Source organism: Clupea harengus, chromosome 21 (genome assembly GCF_900700415.2).
Source record: "Clupea harengus chromosome 21, Ch_v2.0.2, whole genome shotgun sequence".
Lineage (NCBI taxonomy): Eukaryota > Metazoa > Chordata > Actinopteri > Clupeiformes > Clupeidae > Clupea > Clupea harengus.
The window spans coordinates 23,524,156-23,549,155 of record NC_045172.1 but is presented as its reverse complement, the minus strand read 5'-3'; the positions used below and the strand labels follow the sequence as shown (position 1 = coordinate 23,549,155).

Sequence of the window (25,000 nt, the reverse complement as noted above, 5' to 3'; positions counted from 1 at the left end):
CACACACACACACACACTCGCACACACACAATCTTATCCATAACCACACAAACCAAATCACAAGCACAATATACACACACACACTATATCATACATGTATCCACGCACATAATCACATACAAACATATAGGCACACAACTGATATAATCACACAATCGCACACATGGCATCTACACAATTATGTTCTATGAACGCACAGACATCGAGTCTATGCACACACACCCACTCTCTTAGCCTAGATCTCAATTCACACAATCACACGTACAGATACAGCTGCTGCCAAATGTCTGTTCACAAACACGCATCAATTATCACACACACACAGTCACATAATCACACACAGCCTCACAATCATATGCATGTTCACACTTCTATGTGAGCGAGCATACACCCACACGGAGACGGACACACACACACACACACACACACACACACACACACACAGGCTGAGGAGGATTCAGGAGATTAGAGTCTCACACACTCCGTGTCACGAACACAGGTGGTGTCAGTGACAGTGACAGGTGGAAGAGACCAGATCCCCCCCCTCCCTCCCTCTCTCTCTCTCTCTCTCTCTCACACACACGGCATGCAAGGCGCCGTTCTTCAGCAGTAGCTGTCGGAGCTCAGCTGTGCCATCTTTGTCTCCCTCTCCCCATCTATCTCTTTCTATCACGCTCTCTCTCTTTCTCCCCCTCTCCCTCACTCGGTCTCTGTGGTTGAGGACAGATTCAGCACTGGCTTGCTGGAGGACACTAAAACAGTCAACAATCCACCCACATAACCTCCTCCTCCACCACCACCACCACCACACACACACACACACACACACACACACACACACACCCCAACTCCACCCCCCTACAGGCATCAGTTGGTCGAAAAAATGCCTCCTGTTTAAACATCCTCTACTCCCCAAATCTCAAGGGCTAGACGTCTGTCTGAGAGAGATACAGGGAGACAGACAGACAGACAGAGAGAGACAGACAGAAAGAGACAGACAGACAAAAAAAAAAAAAAAAAACACAAAAGAGGAAAAAATAAAAGGGGAATAAAGACTAAAATAAGACATAAAAAAGAAGAGTATGCATGAGGGAGAGAACCAGTGGGGGGAGAGAGAGAGAGAGAGAGAGAGAGAAGCGGGTTTGCTGTCTGATTGGCCGCTGAATGGAAATGAGTGATAAGAGAAAAGCTCCACTGGGGTGAGAGGGCAGGCGGGCGGCCGCGCTAGCGAGCTAATCACGGGCGCTAGCGAGCTAATCACGGGCGCGCTCTAAATGGACCACTCAAGGACAATTACACCTCTAAAAGCATACCCAGCTCCACATCACAGCAGACCAGGGGACAGAGAGAGAGAGAGAAGGCAGCGGAAGAGGAGGGAAAGAGAGAGTAGGACAGAGAGAGAGTAGGACAGAGAGAGAGAGGACGCCCACACCTGCTGCTGCCTCCTAGCCCAGGCTGACCTTGCCCCCTCCCCACACACACACACACACCAGCCTCCTGCCGCGCAAACACACACACGGAGCCTGGTAGTCTGGCTGCCTGCCTAGATAGGGCACAGATGAAGCTGGCCCTCTCAGACCTACAGCTGAGACAGCTAGCGTCGTCTCTGCCTCTGCCTCTGCCTCTGCCTCTGCCTCTGCCTCTGCCTCTGCCTCTGCCTCTGCCTCTGCCTCTGCCTCTGCCTCTGCCTCTGCCTCTGCCTCTGTCTCTGTCATTTTTCTTTTCCTTCCACCTCTCCCTCCTTTTCTCTCTCACTCTCTCTCTCACTCTGTTCCTTCCCCTTTTTGACTCAGTCCCCCCCCCCGCTCTGTTACCCTCTTACTCTCTTCTATTCTCAACCTCTTCTTCATCCGTTCACTCGCACGCTCTCTTTCCTTCGCTCGCTGTCTCTCATCATTCCTCCACTCCCACATCACCATGGTCTCGTGTTCTCACACTCAATTTCACCCCTCGTCAGCCTTCAGTCCGCCGTCTCACACCTGAGGCTGGAGAGTCTCTGTCTGGGCTAGGGATGGGCATTCGATTAAATTGTCTTAATCGATCGTCGGGAGAATTAACGATCGATTTTCGATTAATCATTAATATTTTTATATTAAAATTCACTATTTATAGGCTATATTAAAATGCAGTGAAAATAGAAAAAACACAGCGTGTTTCCTCATTGAGATATTTATTACAAGATGAACAACTCTTGTGGCAGTTAAACTTACAAGATGGACAACTCTTGTGGCAGTTAAACGTTATCCGTTCAATGGTTACACTTGAAAATATGCGCTGCTGTACTCTTAAGCAGCGGAGCCGACAGCTAGAAGCCGGTGCTCATAAACACAACTGACCTTTGTTTTTTTTTTCTCTAACTAATTAATCTCACATTTTGAAATTCATTCATCTAGATTCATCGTGATTAAAAGTTTGTTTTCTTCTAAAGACTAAATCTTATAAATTAACGAGTAATCACTTCATTCATTATTTTAGACACTGTTGTTTAATTGTATTTTGTTCGTGCTCTCTCGCCATCAGCCAAGGAATGTATGCGAGACACAATGGTGCCCCTCGACGGTAAATCGTAAGAATTGTCCCCTGAAGCAATTCGAATCACCTCAGTCAGCCCACCGTCTTCAACTATGTTGATGGGCCGACAGTCACAGGCAACCTAAACTGCTACAGCGTTGGTAACCTTTTCACGGACTGGTCTAGTTAATTTCCTAGAGAAGTCGTGGAGTGTGGGTTGGCGACCATCTAACCTGGGACTGCTTTCTGTCGGGTGCTTTGCATTAAGGTGATAACTTAAACACGAGCTGCTTCTGTGATAGCTACATTCAGCTTGACAAATGCTACATACAACTTTAGTTTTGTCGATTGTTCTGTCATTTTGCCTCTTAAACAGAAACTTTCCGCCCAACAATCCCTCAGCTCTCTCCATCTTCAACTACCGTCTCGGTCTCTTCTATCTAACTGACTGCAGACAAGGGGCAGTTTCGTGCCACGGGTCAACGCGCACCGGAAGTAAACAAAGTTGCGTTAACTGCGTTCAAATATTTGATTGCATTAATCTCCGCCACAATAATCTCATAGAATAACGCGTTAACTTTGACAGTCCTAAAATAAATAAATTACACGCACACTACGCAACAGAACATGCATTAGTTTTAATCGATGAAAAAATAATTTCATCGAGGAAATTCTTAATGATCAATTAATCGATCGTCGATTAATTATGCCCATCCCTAGTCTGGGCTGATGAAGTCTGTCACCACACACACACACACACGTGTAGAGGATGCTCCCTCTGCCACGGTCCCTGTTCAGACATGACAACCCAGTATCCACGCCCCACACACACACACACACACACACACACACACACACACACACACACACACACACACACACACACACACACACACACACACACACACACACACACTTTCTCTCTCTCTCCAGGGACCTTTCATGCTCCGCGCTCCATTACAACAGAAGACTTGACGGGGCATAGAAAACATCATCCCATTTTCACACACACACACACACACACACTAAATCTACTCTCCCTCACCCCTATATTCACACACAAGTCTGCTCTCTGGTTGAGGACAAGAGTGTGGGCGCTAGAAAGAAACAAAGCACCAGGAGAGCCTGAGAGAGCTGTCGCACACACACACACACACACACACACACACACACACACACCAGGAGAGCCGTCGCACACTGTAGAAAGCATCAAACAATCAGCGCTGTTCCCCCAACACACACACACAAACACACACAATTCAACAGGGGCAAAAAGCCAGTAAACGCTGAAGTGTCAGCGGCGACACAGAGCCCGGGGAGGGGGCAGACGAGACAGGCGCAAGGGGGGCATTCAATCTCACTGGGGCTTTAAGTGATGATGCCACTAATCTATTCAACCCTCAGGTTCCAGATTACCAGCAGAGCGAGATGCACGGAGCTGCCTCTACAAGACTATGACAAAAGACGGGGAATATATATATATATATATATATATATATATATATATATATATATGTGTGTGTATCACTCCCACACACACAGAAAGAGAGAGAGAGAGAGACACACACACACACACCTAGACTGGTGTTCAAACAGAGGATGAAATATCAGACAAATGCCACTGAGAAAGCAGCGTGAAATGAATCAAATGAATGGATCAAGTCACAGTCACAGAGCAAAGAGTCGCAGCCAGCCAGCCAGACAGACAGAAGTATCCCCAGTCATTAAAAGGTGGCAGAAAATGCCTAAGCAGCCAGACGCAATTTGAGCCACAGTCATTCCGTTTCATTACCGACCATTAAAAGTGTGTTTCCACCGGCAGACGAGCGCGCTCATCAAACCTGACCTCTGCTCGGGCCAATAAACACTGTCTGCAAAAACTCCAAAGGCAATTTCAAGAGGACAATTCGAAATTCTGCACCAGATATTTAAAAGATGTTCCTGCAACAAGGCAAATACATGCGCGCGCACACACACCCACACACCCACACACACACACATCAATACACGGATTCACAAAAACACTTTTGCAACTAATGATTTCATAATTTTGTCCTTCACGTCACCCTTCTGCATGTAAACAGGATGTGTTTCAGAATATGCTAAAACGGGGCGAGTTTTTCTAATTAAGAAGTTGGGGTCTGCAGCAGCCGCAGCAGCAGCAGCAGCCGCCGCAGCAGCCTGTGTGGTTTCAGCCACGAGCTCATCAGGAAACACATTACCCCAATTACCCCCGCGTTCGTAGAGTCGCTCGCGCAAATTACACCGCACCGCACCGCACCGCACAGCACCGCACAGCACAGCACAGCACAGCACAGCACAGCACCGCACAGCACCGCACCGCACCGCACCGCACAGCAGAGCAGAGCAGAGCAGAGCAGAGCAGAGCAGAGCGTGCCGCATTCGAAATTATATTTGCTAATGGTGCCCTGGGGTGGTCTACTGAGCGGAGAGGAGAGGAGCGAGTGAGAGAGAGCAGGAGAGGAGCGAGTGAGAGAGAGAGCAGGAGAGAGGAGGAGAGGAGCGAGTGAGAGAGAGCAGGAGAGAGGAGGAGAGGAGCGAGTGAGAGAGAGAGCAGGAGAGGAGAGAGTGAGTGAGTGAGTGAGAAGTTTGGGTGGAGATGAAGATGACTGCACCTGCACAGCCCCGGCAGGTAGACGGAAAAAAGATCACCGACACACACACACACACACACACACACACACACACACACACACACACACACACACACACACACACACACACACACACAGACCCAGACCACTTCAACGAACACAGTGAATGTCCAACGCCCGTTGTGTCACAAAATCCGAACATTTGCACACAAATATTTTCTCTCTTTGACGCATCGCAATGTGTGAACCAGATCACTGATTTACAGCTATTGTCCTCCAAAGAGGCTACGAAAGACCAGACTGAGATTGGAGAACTAGGAGGGAGAGAGTGGGAGAGTTCAACACGCCCCACTCGCAGCACTCAGAACACCAGCCATAGTGGCAGCAACAATAACCTAAACCACGTCTAACTCGCAAGAGCAAATAAACAAGAGCAAATAAACACTCAGAAGAGGACAAACAAACAAACAGATCACCCGACCCCTCTCATTAAAAAAAAAAGAAAAAAAAAAAAAAAAAAAAAAAACACCCCGCCCGGACGCACCTTAGAGAAGGTAAGACACACCTGGCTCGCAGTGGGCTTCATCCTGTCCATTGGCTAGAGGTTTAGTTTCCATAGTACCCAGAGCAGCATTGGCTGGGCTTGGGGGGTTGGAGGCAGAGATAGAGATGGTTTGGGGGGTGGGGGGTGGGATAGATCAGGTGAGGTAAGGTGGAGAAGGGTGTGGAGGAGGAGGAGGAGGAGGAGGAGGGGTTGGGTAGGTAGGAGCAGGTGGTGGTGGTGGAGGAGAGGAGAGGAGAGTGGAAGAGAGGTGGGGAGGAAGCGAACAGGCGTGTCCCGTTCAGAGAGAGGCGAGATCGGGCAGAGAGGCAGAGCAGTCACACGGCAGATGGCAGGCAGAGTCCTTCAGCCTCCCCGTCCGAGTGTCTGGGCTGCGCTGGGCTGTGCTGTGCTGGGCTGAGCTGCGCTGGGCTGTGCTGTGCCGCTCCTTACCTGCCTGAACCCATCGTCAGTCAGGCAGCCTCTCAGGCACTGCCTGCACGGCTGACACCAAATCAACAGCTGGCCGCGGGTGATGTCAGCGGCTCAGCCAGCCACTCACAGCGCAGGAGGGGAGGGGCAACGACAAACGGCAGAGGAAGGGGGGGGGGGGAGAGAACGAGAGAGAAGGGGAAAGAGAGAGAGCAAGGGAGAAGGGGAGAGAGAGAGAGAGAGGGAGAAGGGGAGAGAGAGAGAGCGAGGGAGAGAGAGAGCGCGCGAGGGAGGGAGAAGGGGAAAGAGAAAAGCGAGGGAGAGCGAGGGAGAAGGAGGGGGGTGTCATTAGTCAGTTAGCTGTCTGTCAGAGCAGAGGAGCTTCAGAGCAGAGAAGTACAACGGGAAGGAGAAAGAGGTAGGAAGACTGAGAGGTAGAGAAAGAGAGTGAGGGAGAGAGAAAGACTGAGGGAGAGAGAGAAAGAGACTGAGGGAGAGAGAAAGAGACTGAGGGAGAGAGAGAAAGAGACTGAGGGAGAGAGAAAGAGACTGAGGGAGAGAGAGAAAGAGACTGAGGGAGAGAGAAAGAGGGAGAGAGAAAGAGGTAGGGAGACTGATGGAGAGAGAAAGAGACTGAGGGACAGAGAAAGAGACTGAGGGAGAGAGAAAGAGACTGAGGGAGAGAGAAAGAGGGATAGAGAAAGAGACTGAGGGACAGAGAAAGAGACTGATGGAGAGAGAAAGAGACTGAGGGACAGAGAAAGAGACTGAGGGAGAGAGAAAGAGGGAGAGAGCGAAAGAGTGAGAATGAGGTAGGGAGACTGATGGAGAGAGAAAGAGACTGAGGGAGAGAGAAAGAGACTGAGGGAGAGAGAAAGAGACTGAGAGAGAAAGAGACTGAGGGAGAGAAAAAGAGATTGTAGGAGACAAAGACTGGGGGAGAGAGAGAAAGAGGGAGAGAGAAAGAGGGAGAGAGAGAAAGAGACTGATGGAGAGAGAAAGAGACTGAGGGGGAGAGAAAGAGATTGTAAGAGACAGAGACTGAGGGGGAGAGAGAAAGAGACTGAGGGAGAAAGAGACTGGGGGAGAGAGAGAGAGAGAGAGAGAGAAAGAGACTGATGGAGAGACAAAGAGACTGAGGGGGAGAGAAAGAAAGAGACTGTAGGAGAAAGAGACTGGGGGAGAGAGAAAGAGATTGTAAGAGACAGAGACTGAGGGAGAGAGAGAGAGAAAGAGAGAAAGAGACTGAGGGATAGAGAAAGAGATTGTAAGAGACAGAGACTGAGGGAGAGAGAGAAAGAGACTGAGGGATAGAGAGAAAGAGACTGAGGGATAGAGAGAAAGAGACTGAGGGAGAAAGAGACTGAGGGATAGAGAAAGAGACTGAGGGAGAAAGAGACTGAGGGAGAGAGAGACTGAGGGATAGAGAAAGAGACTGTAGGAGAAAGAGACTGATGAGAGAGAGGGAGAAAAAGAGGACCTGCAGCAACCACTCCCCCACTTCCTTTCAGCCCAGGCGCGAGGATGACCAATGAGGGGGAGCGGTCAATAGAGGGGCAGGCTGTCAGTGTCAGACAGCGCACATCGCCCGCGGCGCCCCACCAGCTAACAGCTCCCTTTGAAAAGAGACGCTTAAGCCTGCTAATCACAATTAGCTCGCCTTTTAGCTCTTCCAGGGAGACAATTTAAGGCCATCGCCTGCATTTATTTATATATATATATATAAATAAATATATAAAAAAACACATTCCCCGACAAATGCCCCAGCAGCCTTGACCTTACACAACTCGTAGTGAAATACCCGCAAACACACAGAATGGAGAGAGCACAATAGAGGGGAGAGAGAGAGAGAGAGAGAGAGATACCGAACCAGCTGCTCCGAGTGTGCCTAGCCTTACCCATTTAAACTGCACCCACTTTCTCAAAGGTAAATCAGGTTATAAAACAAATGCTTGCCTCCCACTGCAGACGGGACACACTACAACAACAACAAATTGCCATCACATACAGAACAGACAGGTGGTGAAGCCTATGGACAGATAACGCAAACATGCAGAAGCATCCAGAAGCATTCAGCATCCTAGCCCTCGGTTGTTAGTTCGTTCTCGTGTTTCATGAAAACTGCCGCTGAATGGCGGGTGGCAGCAGCAGTTCATCTGCATACGAAAGGCTACAGCAGCAGCAGCAGCAGCAGCAGCAGCGATGGCGTCAGTGGGGGTCTGTAATTAACGAGTCTGCAACATGCGTGTGGTACGCCTCAGTGTGGAGGACTGGTGAGACACACACACACACGCACACGCACACGCACACGCACACGCACACGCACACGCACACGCACACGCACACGCACACGCGCGTTTATTCACAACTCTAACCCTCTACGGATGTGCCAAAAACTTCCCGTCCCCAAAACACAAATAACTCTACACTCTGTAATGAAGCAGGACGAAGAGAAAATGAAGGGAACAGAATAATGTGCGTTTAAGAAGAAAGCCCTGGCAAATAGCGCCTGTGTCCTAATGAGGTCCCCGAGGGCGAGATGTGATGCGCGGGGGAGGAGGGAGGGGAGGGGAGGGGGAGGCGCTGAGGCAGGGCTCGGGGTCACCATGCCGACAGGCTCCGCTCCATCCTCATCACAGCAGCACTGCTCAGACTCTCGTCCCTCACTTTGGACGAGGCCGTGAGAGTCGTGAGTCGGTGGAGCGGGTCTGTGCCTCACGTGTCTGTCTGTCTGTCTGTCTGTCTGTCTGTCTGTCTGTCTGTCTGTCCATTTCCTGCTCTCACCTGCCTATTTGTCCTTGTCCACCCCCATGTCGGTGTCTATTTAATCCATCTCCCCTGTGCTCGATTTCTCTTTTAGGACTATGACACACACACACACACACACACACACACACACACACACACACACACACACACACACAACAGAGCAGCAACAGCTAAACCTGTGGCGAGTGGATGTTGCCTATGAAGGGAATGGGCGTCAGATATTGGCCGAGTTAGTCCCAGTTGTCAACCGTGTTGTGCGATGCCTATGCCCTAAAAGGCTCCATCTCTCTGGAAAACAGACCACCCTGAGACGGATCTGGCCCCGATCTGGCAGGGACGAGTTCCAGAGTCTGGTTATATTTAGTTTAGGTGGTGAATTCCTTGGGTGATCTTACGGTGCACCTAAACCTCCAGTTTCTGCGACAGCCAAATGGGGAGAGGGGGGAGGTCAGGCAGATGGATGACAGAGCCAACCATTTCACACTTAACTTATAGGTTGTAAAGAACAAGCCATTGGAGACATTATAAAAAGAGGACAGCTCTTAACTCGAGTGAGAAGGAGAAAAGAAATACCTTGGTGGGGAACAATTTAGAGAGACTATATAGCGGCCTCAAAAAACACCAGAAAACCTGGGGGGAAATCTTCTAAAGGCTCTGAAATTCATTGCCTTTGGAACACAAGTAATTAAGACACCAGGCACTATCTACAGAGGGGAAAAAAACACTTTCTCTCTCTGATGCTCCATATGGGGAAATGTGTTTCTTAGCAACAGACTGCTTCCAGGAATTGCAGTAATGAACATGAACCTTATAACTTCTTAGACTTGATAGTAGATTTCATACAAATGAAACTTTGATGTTCAAAACAACAAAATAACACTGTCTGGTATTTTAGGTATCATTTTGTGTGATCAGTCACTCTGCATAAAGATGCATATTAAGACAACATAAGGAAAGACATTAAATAAAGAACATGTCTGTGTTGGAAAAACCAACATCTTGCCTACTCTGGATTACATAGCCTACTGTGCTCTCCGAAGTGTAAACTTGCAAGCTTAGCTAGTTAGGCTGTTAAGCAGGTAACATCAGGCCTTGTGTAAACAGCAACAAGGCTTCTGCCAAGCCTAAACCAGGTGAGACAGTTGAAGCTAGCGCCCTGAGGTGAGAACCCTGTGAGGCGATGCAGATGCAGTTCCGCGTCGCCATAATCCACAGGAACTCGTGCATCATTTCTTCCTGCACCATTTTGTGGGCTATTAATATTCCCTTTGACAGATACAGGCCAAGAGCCTTCCAATACGGCATGTTCAAATAGACATCTAGTTAAACACAAGGCCCGCGGAGTGTAGCGGATAATTTAAGTTAACCTATTAGTTTGCATAGTGAATCTGTCACTGAACATTTTGAGATAGCTCACGTTAGCTGGGCAAGTTAACTGTGCAACATACCTCACTGTGTGGTGAGTTGACTTCACTAAATGTAAGTCACAACCAGATAGCTAACGACTCGACTAACTTCCAACAACACTTCACACAGTCAAGTATTCATTGTCAACATCATACCGGCAGCGTTAGCTCGTTACAATTTAGTATGAGTTATGTTGTAGACGAAGTAGCCTGATGTTAGCTACCATATAGCGCGAAAGCAAGCTGCCGGTAGACGCGTGGCTAGCTGGCAGAAGCTAAGGTTACTTAAACTCGCAGACGTAACGTTATCATTTTACAGTCACTCGTGAACAACTTGGGTCATTGCTGTTCTATGCTATGTAACCATACTGTACATGATTCAAACTTTCACTTATACACAAATGATATATATAAAATATCTTAACCTAGCAAGTGGCTTACCGACTTGTTAGCTCAAATTAGCTAGCTAACGTTAGCCAGCTACCTACCTTTCCAAACCACTCCGCAACAGTTTTAATGGTGCTTGCCAAACATTAGTTAGGTAGCGATAGGTAGCTAGCTTCCTGTTTGGGTTAGCTTCCAACAAGCATTGTACACATAGCTTGTGATTCAACAAAAATGCGAGAAACAAGGTACAGATGTCAACATAGCAGGTACCTTGTTTGTTATGTAGCAATTAGCAATTCTAACAAGTTTCCCGAGTTACACTGCGTATAGCCATTAGTTAGCTTTACCCCTTTACACCACATGAGAACATGGAAGGCCCAAACCCAGGCTAAAGCCTTCCTCCCACACCTCAACAGTAACATGAGATTATTTTTATTTGACCAAAGAGATGACATCAGTTATCTAATGCTACGATTGTTAGCTCACTGACTGTCCTTGTGTTGCTGTATTGTTTTTATTTAAACAACAGTTGCAACAAACAAGACAGTACAACTCAACCAGGCAGCTATGCTAGCAAGCACGTTAAAATGGACAGGCCCCAGTATGCTAGCTAGCTACCGTCGCAAATGTTATTTTTAGCAAACGAACTGGAAAATTATTGATCGGTTGGCGAGGTTATGTGTCATTTTGCCCACTTTTAGGGCATTTGTTTCACTTGCTGTTTGTAATATAATGCATAGTTCCATAGTAACATCGTATTCAATGAGTTTAGGTTGAATACCTTGTTATCTTGTTAGCTAGCTAGCTATTACAAGATTCTGGCAGACCAATCAGCTTGCATTGTCCAGGCTAGCTAGCTAACATTAGCTAACGAAACCAATGGCGCTAGCTTGCTAGCTCCGAATCTGGTAAACGACACAACAACGAGTATAATTTGCGCCAATGTATCTTTACAATCGCACATCACATAGAACAACAATACAACAAATATCTCCTTACCAGGTAGGGTGACAGTATTTTGTGTTTTAGATAAATGAATTATGCCGCATAAGCATGTATTGCTGGTTGGTTGCAGTCAATCTGTAGCTAAGTCAGCAACACTAGACGCTTGACTAGGTAAAGCAAAGGATATGGGACTCACTGAAAGAAGAGAGTCAATAGGAAACACTGCGACTGGCAGGTCGTATGGCCAATCAAAGCGCCTAAGGTTGCACATAACCCCCTCCTCCTAGAACCAGCGACTTATTATTACAACGATTATGTGTAAAACTGTTTTGTGTAAATATTCATTCATTCAATATTAATTACAGTGTGGTTTAGGGATCTAGTTGAGCTGAACAGTTTGAATACACGATCTGTTATATCGGTACCCGAGTCAGATTTGTCGGTTCTGTTTCATTAAGTCACATACGGTGGTCATAAGGTTGTAATAAAGGAAATGTCAGTAACAAGAGAATGGTGGTAGCTTCCTTTAACGCACACATTTGTCTTATGTTCTGAACAGGACCAACATCAAATCTGACCTCTTCAACGTTGAACAATAAGTTAACATCACAAAAATACCTTAATTCAAACCAACCTGCTGTGAGATATGTATGACTATTAACGCTGGATTTGACCACAGGGGATTTAGCAGCACAGAGGTCTCTCTTCAGTGTATTTGATAACAGCTTTACGTCGCGCCATAATGACGTACACCCACGCAGCCGAACTTTTCGACATTACCGCGCGAAACGTCTGTAGCGTGTAAAACAAACGTGTAATGGTATTGTGAAGTTTTGAAAGTGTTATCGCTTTATTTAAGATGTGAAAGTAGTTACTCCGTCTCTCAGATTTGGGAAGTTACCGCCTTGCTGAACGTTGTCAGATGATCTTCACAACACTTGTAGTTTCTGCAACCTGTCTTTTTTTTTTACTGTCCATGGTTGCCCCCTGTAACTAACGCTGTGTATTATAGGCACGGTCTATCTTTTTGAGGATTATTTCTTTTGTATAAATGGAGAAGAACAGCCCAACAAGCTGCAGTCAGATATCTTCTATAGACCAGGGAGGGGACCACGAGTTTGCGTCTCTGCCTGAGAAGTTACAGAGGAAGTTGATGCCTTTTCAGCGAGAAGGGATTGAGTTTGCCCTGTCAAGAAAGGGAAGGTAAGTGCTCACTTCGCAGTTTTGAGTGTTGTATGGTAGTAGTTACCACTAAACACTTCCCTCTGAAGACCCCCTGATTTTCAGCCTCTCACGTGCTTCTTCTGGTTGAAAATGAGGCTTATCCGTGGAGTTCACGTTAAAAGATCATAAAAACATCTCCCCAGCGTTGCAACACTGAGGTCGCAGACTTGCTAATTTACTTCACCAAGAAGTCAGCTGTAGTCGATGAAAACCTAGGGGAGAGCGGGTCCCGGGAGTTGACTTGAAGATGTTGTGATGAGGGAGTGATCAATACGGTGACATCGGAGGAGCTGTTCTCGGCGGACGGGGTCAGTCAGTCAATTAGGCGAGAGACATCGGTGTGACAGCCAGCGTGCGTGCGCGAGCCCTCCGGAGCGTCTCCCGGGACTTGCAATCCAAGCTGTTAGTAATGAACGGGAAAGCCTACACACTCTAGGCCAGGTATCGATTGTGAGGCACCGTCAGCATACAACAAGTACGTACCGCTCGGTCAGTCAGCTCCGGTGTTTTAAGTGGCTTTTGTGGGGTAGCTGTGTGTCTACCACTGTAGTCCAGTGCTGCGAAAGTTCAAAGACAGGTGAGCATCACTCCATTTTGAATGAGAGACGAGACGAGACGAGACGAGACGGGGGCGGGAGTGGTGGCTGTCAAGGCTCAGACAGAGTACTTACGGGCTGCCTGTGATCACTGGCTTATTTAATTGAATCGATGCCCATTTCCCACCCACACTGTCTCTCTCTGTCTCGTACTCACTAATGTCGCAAATCTATACAAATGATTGCACTGACTTGTATTCTTAAGCCGGGAAATAATGCAATCAGAGGTTATTCGTAGTCGGAATGATCTGTGAGCAGCAGGCTTGCTGTGTGTCTGGCTCGGGCCGGGGGACAAGATGATCCCCAAAGCCCCCCACCCCGGGACCAGATCGCCCCCCCCCCCCCCCCCCCCCCCCCCGGGACCAGATCCCCCCCACCACCCCGGGACCAGATCGCCCCCCCTCCACCCCGGGACCAGATCGCCCCACCCCGGGACTAGATCGCTGTCCATTTGCGCACAGCAATGCACACACTCGGTTAAGCCATTTGCGCACAGCCCCCCCCCCCCCCCCCCCACCTGGGCCTGACTGTTAGACAGCTTACATTTTTTTTTAAATAAATTCCCTTCTTCGTTTTACAGCCCAGGTAGTCTAGACAATCAAATTGTGTAAATATAGCCACGACACTGCCGGGTAGCTGGAACAAGCCATCCCTCAGTTTCGGCATCAATGTAAATTTCAGTCGCCGAGTGTTTTGATTGCAATTAGGCTCTCCAGTCGTCCGGGTCCTGCATCATAAACTTGATGGGCACAAATGATGGGGGCCACTTGTGATGTCGGCTCCATCAACAGCCAATTATCCTCAGAGCCTGTCTCCCTCTCACACTTCCTTCCGCAGGTCCAGCATCACCCCTTCACTGCCCGAAGGCATAGCAGTGACTCACTGTTCTAATGGAGTTGGCATTGGCACTCTCTCTCTGGCAACATGGAGATACATTTAAAGGTGATGCAGCTGTGGGCCCGCCTACACCGCATGTTGGGGTAGTTGTCCCGTTCGTGCTGTTCCTCTATATGTCTCTGCCTCTGTCTGATAGTCTGTGACTGAGGGATGGCCAAAGCCCGTTGGATGATGAGCTGCGCTAGGTTTTGCAGCGCTGTGCAGTACAATGCAAGGATTCTGTATTTTTGGGGAGGGATAGTAAATCTGTCTCTCTCTCTCTCTGTATCTCCTCTCCTCTCCCCTGTTTTCACTTGTTCTTTCTTTTCTCCTTTTCACAAGAGGGGTAGAATTGTTCCTCTCCTTACCAAGCGAGCAATCTGCTTTTATCATTGCTACAACAGACACACACAATTCACACACATTCGCTGATTCTGGGGGAGATGCTCACGACGGGAGCCCCGGTGTTGTCTCTCCTAATGAAGCCGTATGAGAAGTGTAAATGTAAATGAGAAGAGAGAGGCAGGGAAGAAAGAGGCTCAGCACCGTAAACGCAGCGAGGCGTCGCGGGGAGGCCGAACGACTCGCTGAAACAACTCTGCATCAAACGTGGACGAGCACAGACGCTAATTCATCATACGGCTGGGAAGTGATGAAACCTGCTTCAGAATGGAGATTAGTGGGAGGTGTGCTGACACAGCCATCTTGCTTAATGATCCCATGCAGGCACAAGCACCATCTGATAGAAGTGCTAGGGTTTGCACATATTACCTGAGGGTCAGTGGCGGGAATATGAGAGATGATTTACTGGGCTTTTGGGCCCCTGTGCTCAATAGACATTGATTTTTTTTGTATTCATTTGTGTAGGTATGTGTGTGTTTGTGTTTGTGTTTGTGTTTGTGTCGTCATAAACAAGAATACTAAACTACCTCCAGATAAAACAGTGTTGTTATTAGTTGTGATTCAAATTAAGTTTAAACTACAGATTGTAGTAGTGTGATCATCTCCATTATCAGCCGTTGTGTTACTGGACAAAACAGCAGAGAAAAAAATACTCATCACTGCAGTCAGACACCGACCAATAAGCCCATTGTGACACAGAACCCTGGGAAATGTAGGCTATTCTATGATCCCTCTTTTCTTTCTTTTTTTTCTTCTTTTTCTCACGCTCCAAACAATGCATTATTATCCCTGCCATCAGCTCCTCTCTGGGCAAACCACTGCATCAGGTGACACTTGAGCCATTTGGCTCGGAAGATAACATTTAGAGATGGGGGTGGGGGGTGGGGGGGTTGGAGAAAAAGTTTTCTGTGCTGTTGTCAGGCAACGGGGGCAGAGCATCCTCCTGGAAGCAAGGCGGCTGGCACGCTTCAGGTTATTTAAGGAAGAATGATTAATGTGTGGAGAAATGGCAAGCACCTGACTTGAGCCTCCCATTGTGTGTGTGTGTGTGTGTGCGTGTTTGTGTGTGTGTGTGTGTGCATTGTGCCAGACAAGAAGAAGAGAGTGCTCGAGCAATTAGACAAAAACAGCGGCAGCGACCAGCACATTAATCACGCTCTTCAACTGAAGGGGACAAATGTAAATGAAGAAGGAATCAGGGCAGCTTCCCACCCTTCAGACATGTGCTGTGTTCATCTGTGTTCATCATCACCATAGAATCACCGTCAGACATGTGCCGTTCATCACCATAGAATCACCCTGTTCATCACCGTCAGACATGTGCTGTGTTCATCATCACCATAGAATCACCGTCAGACATGTGCTGTGTTCATCATCACCATAGAATCACCGTCAGACATGTGCTGTGTTCATCACCATAGAATCACCGTCAGATATGTGCTGTGTTCATCTGTGTTCATCACCGTCAGACGTTCTGTGTTCATCACCATAGAATCACCGTCAGACATGTGCTGTGTTCCATAGAATTAGCCGCTCCCGCTTCAGAAATATGTGCTGTGTTCCTCACCATAAAATCACCATAGAATCTCCGTCAGACATGTGCTGTGTTCATCACCATAGAATCACCGTCAGACATGTGCTGTGTTCATCACCATAGAATCACCGTCAGACATGTGCTGTGTTCATCACCATAGAATCACCGTCAGACATGTGCTGTGTTCATCACCATAGAAACACCGTCATACATGTGCTGTGTTCATCACCATAGAATCACAGTCAGACTGGTGCTGTGCTCATCACCATAGAATCACCATAGAAACACCGTCAGACATGTGCTGTGTTCATCACCGTCAGACATGTGCTGTGTTCATCACCATAGAATCACAGTCAGACTTGTGCTGTGCCCATCACCATAGAATCACCATAGAAACACCGTCAGACATGTGCTGTGTTCATCACCGTCAGACATGTGCTGTGTTCATCACCATAGAATCACCGTCAGCGTCAGACATGTGCTGTGTTCATCATCATAGAATCACCATAGAATCACCGTCAGACATGTGCTGTGTTCATCACCATAGAATCACAGTCAGACTTGTGCTGTGCTCATCATTACCATAGAATCACCGTCAGACATGTACTGTGTTCATCACCATAGAAACACCGTCATACATGTGCTGTGTTCATCTGTGTTCATCTGTGTTCATCATCGTCAGACATGTGCTGTGTTCATCATCACCATAGAATCACCGTCAGACATGTGCTGTGTTCATCACCATAGAAACACCGTCATACATGTGCTGTGTTCATCACCATAGAATCACCGTCAGACATGCTGTGTTCATCTGTGTTCATCACCATAGAATCACCGTCAGACATGTGCTGTGTTCATCACCATAGAAACACCGTCATACATGTGCTGTGTTCGTCACCATAGAATCACCGTCAGACATGCTGTGTTCATCTGTGTTCATCACCATAGAAACACCGTCAGACATGTGCTGTGTTCATCACCACCATAGAATCACCGTCAGAATCACCGTCAGACATGTGTGGGTTCATCACCATAGAATCACCGTCAGACATGCTGTGTTCGTCTGTGTTCATCACCATAGAATCACCGTCAGACATGTGCTGTGTTCATCACCATAGAATCACCGTCAGACTTGTGCTGTGTTCATCTGTGTTCATCACCGTCAGACATGTACTGTGTTCATCACCATAGAATCACCGTCAGACATGTGCTGTGTTCGTCTGTGTTCGTCACCATAGAATCACCGTCAGACATGTGCTGTGTTCATCACCATAGAATCACCGTCAGACTTGTGCTGTGTTCATCACCATAGAATCACCGTCAGCGTCAGACATGTGCTGTGTTCATCACCATAGAATCACCGTCAGACATGTGCTGTGTTCATCATCACCATAGAATCACCGTCAGACATGTGCTGTGTTCGTCACCATAGAATCACCGTCAGCGTCAGACATGTACTGTGTTCATCATCACCATAGAAACACCATAGAATCACCGTCAGACATGTGCTGTGTTCACCATCACCATAGAAACACCATAGAATCACCGTCAGACATGTGCTGTGTTCACCATCACCATAGAAACACCATAGAATCACCGTCAGACATGTGCTGTGTTCATCTGTGTTCATCTGTGTTCATCATCGTCAGACATGTGCTGTGTTCATCATCACCATAGAATCACCGTCAGACATGTGCTGTGTTCATCACCATAGAATCACCGTCAGACGTGCTGTGTTCATCACCATAGAATCTCCGTCAGACATGTGCTGTGTTCATCTGTGTTCAACACCATAGAATCACCGTCAGACATGTGCTGTGTTCATCACCATAGAATCACCGTCAGACGTGCTGTGTTCATCACCATAGAATCTCCGTCAGACATGTGCTGTGTTCATCTGTGTTCATCACCATAGAATCACCGTCAGACACGTGCTGCCTGTGTTCATCACCCTTCTCTCCGTCAGACATGTGCTGTGTTCGTCACCATAGAATCAGCCGCTCCCGCTCCAGAAATATGTGCTTACTAACACTAAGTAGCAAGCCTTCGCTAGGAGGTGAAACGCAGGGCTCTACCTAAATCATGCTGTTAAAAGTAGTGACTTCCCCTCATAAACGGGTCATTTGGGGGTAGGATCGGAGGCCGTTTCCTCCTAGAAGAGCTCTGTTGCGGAGAGCAGTGTGTGGCATAATCCTTTGTTATTTCAAAAGCTCTGCTGTCAGCATTGGGCCGGAGCGTTTCTCTGACTGTGCACTGGGGCGATCTCACAAATTGTGAGTGAAAACCATGAAAGCATTTTTTTCTCGGTGCGAGTCGCTAGTCAGCCCAATTGTCTCCCGCGCGCGCGCGTCCGCGTCCTGCACTGTCATTAGTTCCGTTCACCTGCAGAGAGGACCATTTTAGTCGGCGTCCCAGATTTTTTGACAGCGCAACACTTTCCCCCCCCCCATCTCGCCGAGATCTCTCCTGCAGAGCAGAAATGAAATTCCCCAGCTCCTCCTCTGATTTGATCGATTTTTCACCCGACGCAGGAAAGTGTGAAACTCAATAAAGAGCTAATTTATTTTGATGAGGGTGCCCGTGTGCTCCCCCGTGCCTGCCCTAATGCCTCCTGATTTATTGAAGACTGCCTTAATTGTCATGGCGGGCGGGTCACAGGAGGCGGGAGGAGGAGACGCGGCTCTAAGGAGTGCAGGAGCAGTGGAAGTGCTCCTCAGTGCCGGACCAAATTACACACCCACAGCCAAGATTGACCTGCTGTTTTTCTCTCTTCCTTCTTCCTCGCGTCCTTTTTTTTTTTTCCTTCTCCTCTCTCTCTCTCTCTCTCTCTCTCTCTCCCTCTCTTTTTTTTCTCTGTCTTTCTCTCGCTTGCAAACCCTCCTCAAATTGGTGGCTGTGTGCGTTCAGGTGTCTGTGAAATGATATTGAGCAATGTTCAGCAGACGGGAAGCTCAGCTCCTGCAATAATGCCTGGATCAATATGTGCTGCTCTGCTCTGGTCTCCCCTCCCCTCCCCTCCCCTCCCCTCCCCTCCCCCCCGCTCCCCTCCGCCAGGCCCCTCTTGTCACTGATTTGAGTGGCCCAAAAAGCCTTGTTTCAAGTTCATTATCAGTCAGGGCTGCTGCTGCTGCTGCTGATGTGGATGTGATGGAACTCCGAGGGTTAAGGTGTAAAATAAGCCTGAGTTCTTATTTAGAATGTTTTTTTTTTGTTTGTAGAATGTTTTTTTTGTTTGCTGCTGTGACGGTTCTGTGTTGTTTATCTCTTGTTTTGTTTTTCCCCCCTCTGTTTTTCAGATGCATGATTGCAGACGAGGTAAGGACATTTTTTTTCCTTTTTTTCCCTCCTCTCCTCTCCTCTCTCTCTCCTCTCGCCTTGCATAATTCTGTTTAGCCTGCTGTGCAGTCTTTCATCTCTCCCGGGCATTTGTCAGACCTCCCGTTATCAACCCTGACACAAATTTATTCCACAGTCAGACTCAGAATCTCTCAATGAGCAGCCCTCACCATGCACACATTTCTTACCACACTGACAAACAGAATCCTGTCCAACACACCCCTGTGCTTTTGTTCATCACATGAAGCGAAAGAGGGACTGCAGACTATAGCAAACTGATCTGCCTCCCCATCTCAGTCACAAAGGCAAGAGAGATTGAACTGCTCATTACAGAATCAAGAACAACCAATCGGTGGCTTTTGCCACTGTGCATTTAAGTAATATAAACAAAGTCATTGTAAGAATAAACACAAGGCATGCACTTTTTAAACACTGTGTTCAAAATGTACCATCTTCTTAAGAAAAGAAAAAAAAATATATAATTTTTTTTTTTTTAGACCACGTTTTTAATCGTTGCGGTTAGAAAATCGTGTTTTATCATATCGCGATTAAATCGCAAATGCAATTAATCGTTCAGCCCTACTCTCTGGGCTTCCATACCTGGGGTAAATATGTTTGTTGTGGTCCCATGGTCATGTGTAGGGTCACGTGTAGATGAGGGTAGTAGTAATGGGGTCTACCTTGGGTCCCACAGATGGGTCTGGGGAAGACCATCCAGGCCATCTCGGTGGCGTGCATCTACAGACACCAGTGGCCGCTGCTCATCGTGGTCCCGTCCTCTCTCAAGTACCCCTGGATCGAGGAGCTGGAGCGCTGGGTGCCGGAGCTGCTGCCCGGCGACATCAACCTGGTGGAGAGTAAGACGGACACCAGGTGGGTCTCGCTCGAGCCAAATGTGTCTAGCCAACGCATCTCTCCTCATTCCAGGCGTCTAAGTGCTGATGATGGATGTCTTATGTTATGTGGCTTTAAGTGTGAGTACTCTAGACAGACATGAAAGTGATGGTATGGATGTCTGAGTTTGTTTATGTTACTTTTTTTTATGTAAATACGCTAGAACAATACCTTGCCGTATTGAGCCATGTAGGCGAAAGGGAAAATAAATGCGAGTGATTCGGATTCGCTCCAATACTTAATGGGTCCTTCCTTGGACCATGCTACACCTTTTCACCAAGTTGCATGAAAATCAAATCGGTAGTTTTTGCGCAAGCCTGCTTACTGACCGAGGGACCGGTAAACAAACCGCACCGAAAACATAACCTCCTTGGCGGAGGTAAAAAAAAAAAGGAACAAATTGTCAAATATTCACATTAAACAGCCAAATCCGATTCAACTGACAAAATTCGGATCCCTAGTATTTGTCTATATTTGTAAGGAACATTTAGCTGGTGTGAAACATTAGAAGACTGGTCTAACGAGTTGGCAATCCCAATGGGCCATCTGTTGGAGCCATTTCTGTTGAAATGAGTTGGAATACTGATGTTAAGTGCTGGGGGTAAAATGAGCTCTCTCCTCCTGCGATTATCTTGTCTTGTCTTGTTAGGAAGTTATTTTAGTTTCGTCTACTTGCTTGTTTACTTGTTTACTTGTTTACTTGGGGCCGTTGCAGATTCGGTTGGTCATGGTGGATCGTTACTGTTTGCCTTAAAAGGAAACATTGGGACCAGGCTGTGTGGAGAGAGAGAGCGAGAGAGAGAGCGAGAGCGAGCGAGAGGGAGGAAGAAAGAAAGAAAGTGAGGAAGAGGGAGGGAGAGAGAGAGAGCAAAAGAAAGAAAGAGAGAGAGAGTGAGCGAGCGAGAGGAAGAAAGTAAGAAAGAAAGAGAGGGAGGGAGGGAGGGAGAGGGAGAGGGAGAGAGAAAAAGAGAGGGCACAGAGGCTCAGGCCAGTTCTGTTTTGCTGAAGTGGGAGTTCTCCAGCCCTGCTGACACATTTGGCTTCCGGAAGACACTCTGTCCTCCATCCCCCAGGGGGGAAGAACATGTTCACACAAACATAAACAACCCCCCCCCCGAGAGAAAACTGTCAAGCAGAAACACCCCAGCACAACACCGTCTTCCACGCCACACGCACACAGACCCGGACTCCTGTCCAGCTGTCAATCAAAACACACAGAGTCTGAACACACACACGGACAGATATAACCGCCATCGCCTGACGTGGAGTGAGCGAGCCGTAGATCAATCCATGGGGGCATTCTGCCCGGTGCACACTGTGCGCTCATTAAGCCCTGGTGCGTGTGTGTGTGTGTGTGTGTGCGTGTGTGTGTGTGTGTGAAACACACGAGGAAGGTTGTGTTATCGATGAAGACAATTAGTGGTGGCGGACCTGCTGTGGCGAGCGGAAGAGAGATTGTTAGTCCGGGGCTTCGTTAGAAGAGCTACGACTTCTTCCTCTTTTCTTTTCCCCATTTTTTTTCTCTTGCCTCTCTCTGGGGTATTTTTTTTTTGTACTGGTTATTGATGCTTCTAAAACGAGACTCGGCACAGATTGGTTTGTTCATTCTGTGGATTTCAGCACAGGGGTTAAGTTGACCTGCATGTCGCTGCCATGGTAACGTTTACTGCAGAGCTCTTAGCGAGGATGATATTTAAGTGCTTAACCCTTTCATGACTGCAACAACTCACAGATTACATTGGTATGTAGTATATGTTTTGGCTGGTTAAAGTGGAGCATAAATCAGGAAAAGTGGGTAGTTAAATGTCTGTGCTTGTGTGGTGAAACACCATGACGGGGGGGAATAGACGGTATGGATTGCAGGTTTGTTTAGGTGTTCAAGCTCTTATTTGGGAGGAATTATTGTGTTTGTTTTGGTTCTCACATATCTCACAGATGTTGTTGGTGCGTTTCATTTATGTGCTAGTTGGTTATAATGGACCATAAATCTGCCAATGTAAGTAGAGTAGTATTTGACCTCCTAGCCACCTCGACGTTAATGGAGCTTCATTTTCTGCTGGAGTCTTCTTCACTCCCTATTGGTCAAACAAAAAGATGGCCACAATCTGTCACCTATATTACAGCCTGAAAGACCAACAAATATACTGCACATAGAGCATGTAGCATGTCATTATCACTGAATTGTAAACGAACGTAGAGCTTAAGATACAGATTGCTGACGTCGCCCGCCCAAACCCCCAGTGCTCATGTTAGTCATGCAGGCATGCAAGTCATTGTCCACCCAAACCCCAGTGCTCGTCTTAGTTAGGAGTCAGTGTACCCAAACCCCAGTGCTCGTCTTAGTTAGGAGTCAGTGTACCCAAACCCCAGTGCTCGTGTCAGTGTACCCAACCCCCAGTGCTCGTGTTAGTCATGCAGTCAGTCTACCCAAACCCCAGTGCTCGTGTGAGTCATGCAGTCATGTCAGTGTACCCAAATCCCAGTGCTCGTATTAGTGATAGTCATGCAGTCATTATACCCAAACCCCAGTGCTCGTGTTAGTTAGGAGTCAGTGTACCCAAACCCCAGTGCTCGTGTGAGTCATGCAGTCATGTCAGTGTACCCAAATCCCAGTGCTCGTGTGAGTCATGCAGTCATGTCAGTGTACCCAAACCCCAGTGCTCGTATTAGTGATAGTCATGCAGTCATGCAGTCATTATACCCAAACCCCAGTGCTCGTGTTAGACATGTCAGTGTACCCAAACCCCAGTGCTCATGTTAGTCAAGCAGTCATGCAGTCATTGTACCCAAACCCCAGTGCTCGCGTTAGTCATGCAGTCATTGTCTTTTGTCGTGAAAAACGCATAAAACAGCAATGCCACGCATCTGAAGGCCAACACTTCTTCCTGCATCCTGTGCGTGCTATTGTAGTATGTCCAGAATCATTTTCATTCTCGAACAGAAACTATTTCTGGCACCATTCTGTAGCTGAGAGACACCTGACTAGAGCGTTGCTATGAGGAGTGAGCCATTTTTAGATTGTCATAACACATTTTTAGTCGTTGTAATAAAATGCAGATCTTCTCAGTTAATTGGCCCGTTAAAACCAGTAGACATTCACGACTGAGCTTCACGTGAGTTTAGAAGACTGCCTTAGATAGTTTAATGTGGCACTGAAATAATGGCAAAGGGGTGCTGGAGACAAATCTTTTTCGAAGGGGTACGGTACCACACTCAAAACTCAACACTTATTACAGTTGGTCCATCACACTGAAATTATGTTGGTTAGAATCAGTATTGGTGTGTTTATAGATATTGATTATTACATATCATGATATTGATAGTGGTGTAACACTGTAAGCAGGTGTGCCACTGGTGTAGCACTATATGTATGCTGCTCATCTGGCACCAGTCTGGATCATGGCTAGGCTCAAGGCTAGGTTCATCCAGTCCAGTGCTATCGGCCAGGAGTCTGTCAGTAACGATGCTCTGCTATCAGTCAGTAACGATGCTCTGCTATCCATCAGTAATTGGTCAGTAATAATGCTATGCTATTAGTCAGTAGTTAATCAGTAATAATGCTATGCTAACAGTCAGTAGTTATTCAGTAATAATGCTATGCTATCAGTCAGTAGTTATTCAGTAATAATGCTATGCTATCAGTCAGGAGTTATTCAGTAATAATGCTATGCTATCAGTCAGTAGTTATTCAGTAATAATGCTATGCTATCAGTCAGTAGTTAGTAATGATGCTATGCTATCAGTCAGTAGTTAGCAATGATGCTATGCTATCAGTCAGTAGTTAGTAATGATGCTATGCTATCAGTCAGGAGTCAGTAGTGATGCTATGCTATCAGTCAGTAGTTTGTAAGTAATGGGTTCTGTGTTGACTGGGTAGGGGCATCAGCAGCAGTAAGGTGACGGTCCTGGGCTACGGGCTGCTGACCACAGACGCACGCCCCCTGGTGGAGGCCCTGACCAGGCAGAAGTTCCAGGTGGTAGTGGTGGACGAGTCGCACTACCTGAAGTCCCGTAACGCCGCACGGAGTAAACTACTGGTGCCCATCATCCAGAGTGCCAGCCGAGCCTTACTGCTGACGGGCACGCCCGCACTGGGGAGACCAGAGGAGGTACCAGCGCACGCACGCGCACACACACACACACACACACACACGCGCGCCCGCACTGGGGAGACCAGAGGAGTTACCCACGCACGCACGCACACAAACACACACACACACACACACCCGCACTGGGGAGACTCGAGGAGGTACCAGCACAGACAGACAGACAGACAGACAGACAGACAGACAGACAGACAGACAGACAGACAGACAGACAGACAGACAGACAGACAGACAGACAGACAGACAGACAGACAGACAGACACGCATAGGAATGTACTGTGTAATGTGTAATATACATGTGTAATTTGTGCATATGTATACAAATATCATCATCTGTATTTGGTGCAGTTTGACATTTAGATGGTGACTAAGGTTATATCTCATTACTCTTTACAACACGGATTTGTAATTAAAATAAAACTGTTA

The 25,000-nt window shown here is 47.4% G+C and overlaps 2 protein-coding genes across 4 annotated transcripts in view; one reads left to right on the top strand and one right to left on the bottom strand.

The window, feature by feature from the left end:
- LOC105905273 (R3H domain-containing protein 1) overlaps positions 1–11,807 on the bottom strand; it is a 58,580-nt gene extending 46,773 nt beyond the window's left edge. For all 3 annotated transcript variants that reach the window (XR_004162766.2, XM_031559043.2, XM_031559044.2), the window contains exon 1: positions 11,661–11,807. The gene's annotated coding sequence lies outside the window, so the exon portion shown is untranslated. The remainder of the gene's footprint in view (positions 1–11,660) is intronic.
- A 596-nt stretch (positions 11,808–12,403) lies between these two features.
- The window catches only part of zranb3 (zinc finger, RAN-binding domain containing 3), a 72,777-nt gene continuing 60,180 nt past the window's right edge, over positions 12,404–25,000 (top strand). The window contains 4 exon segments of the mRNA XM_042702929.1: positions 12,404–12,809; positions 19,535–19,553; positions 20,269–20,447; positions 24,346–24,577. Of these exon segments, the coding sequence (XP_042558863.1) occupies positions 12,658–12,809; positions 19,535–19,553; positions 20,269–20,447; positions 24,346–24,577 (582 nt within the window). The 5' untranslated portion in view covers positions 12,404–12,657.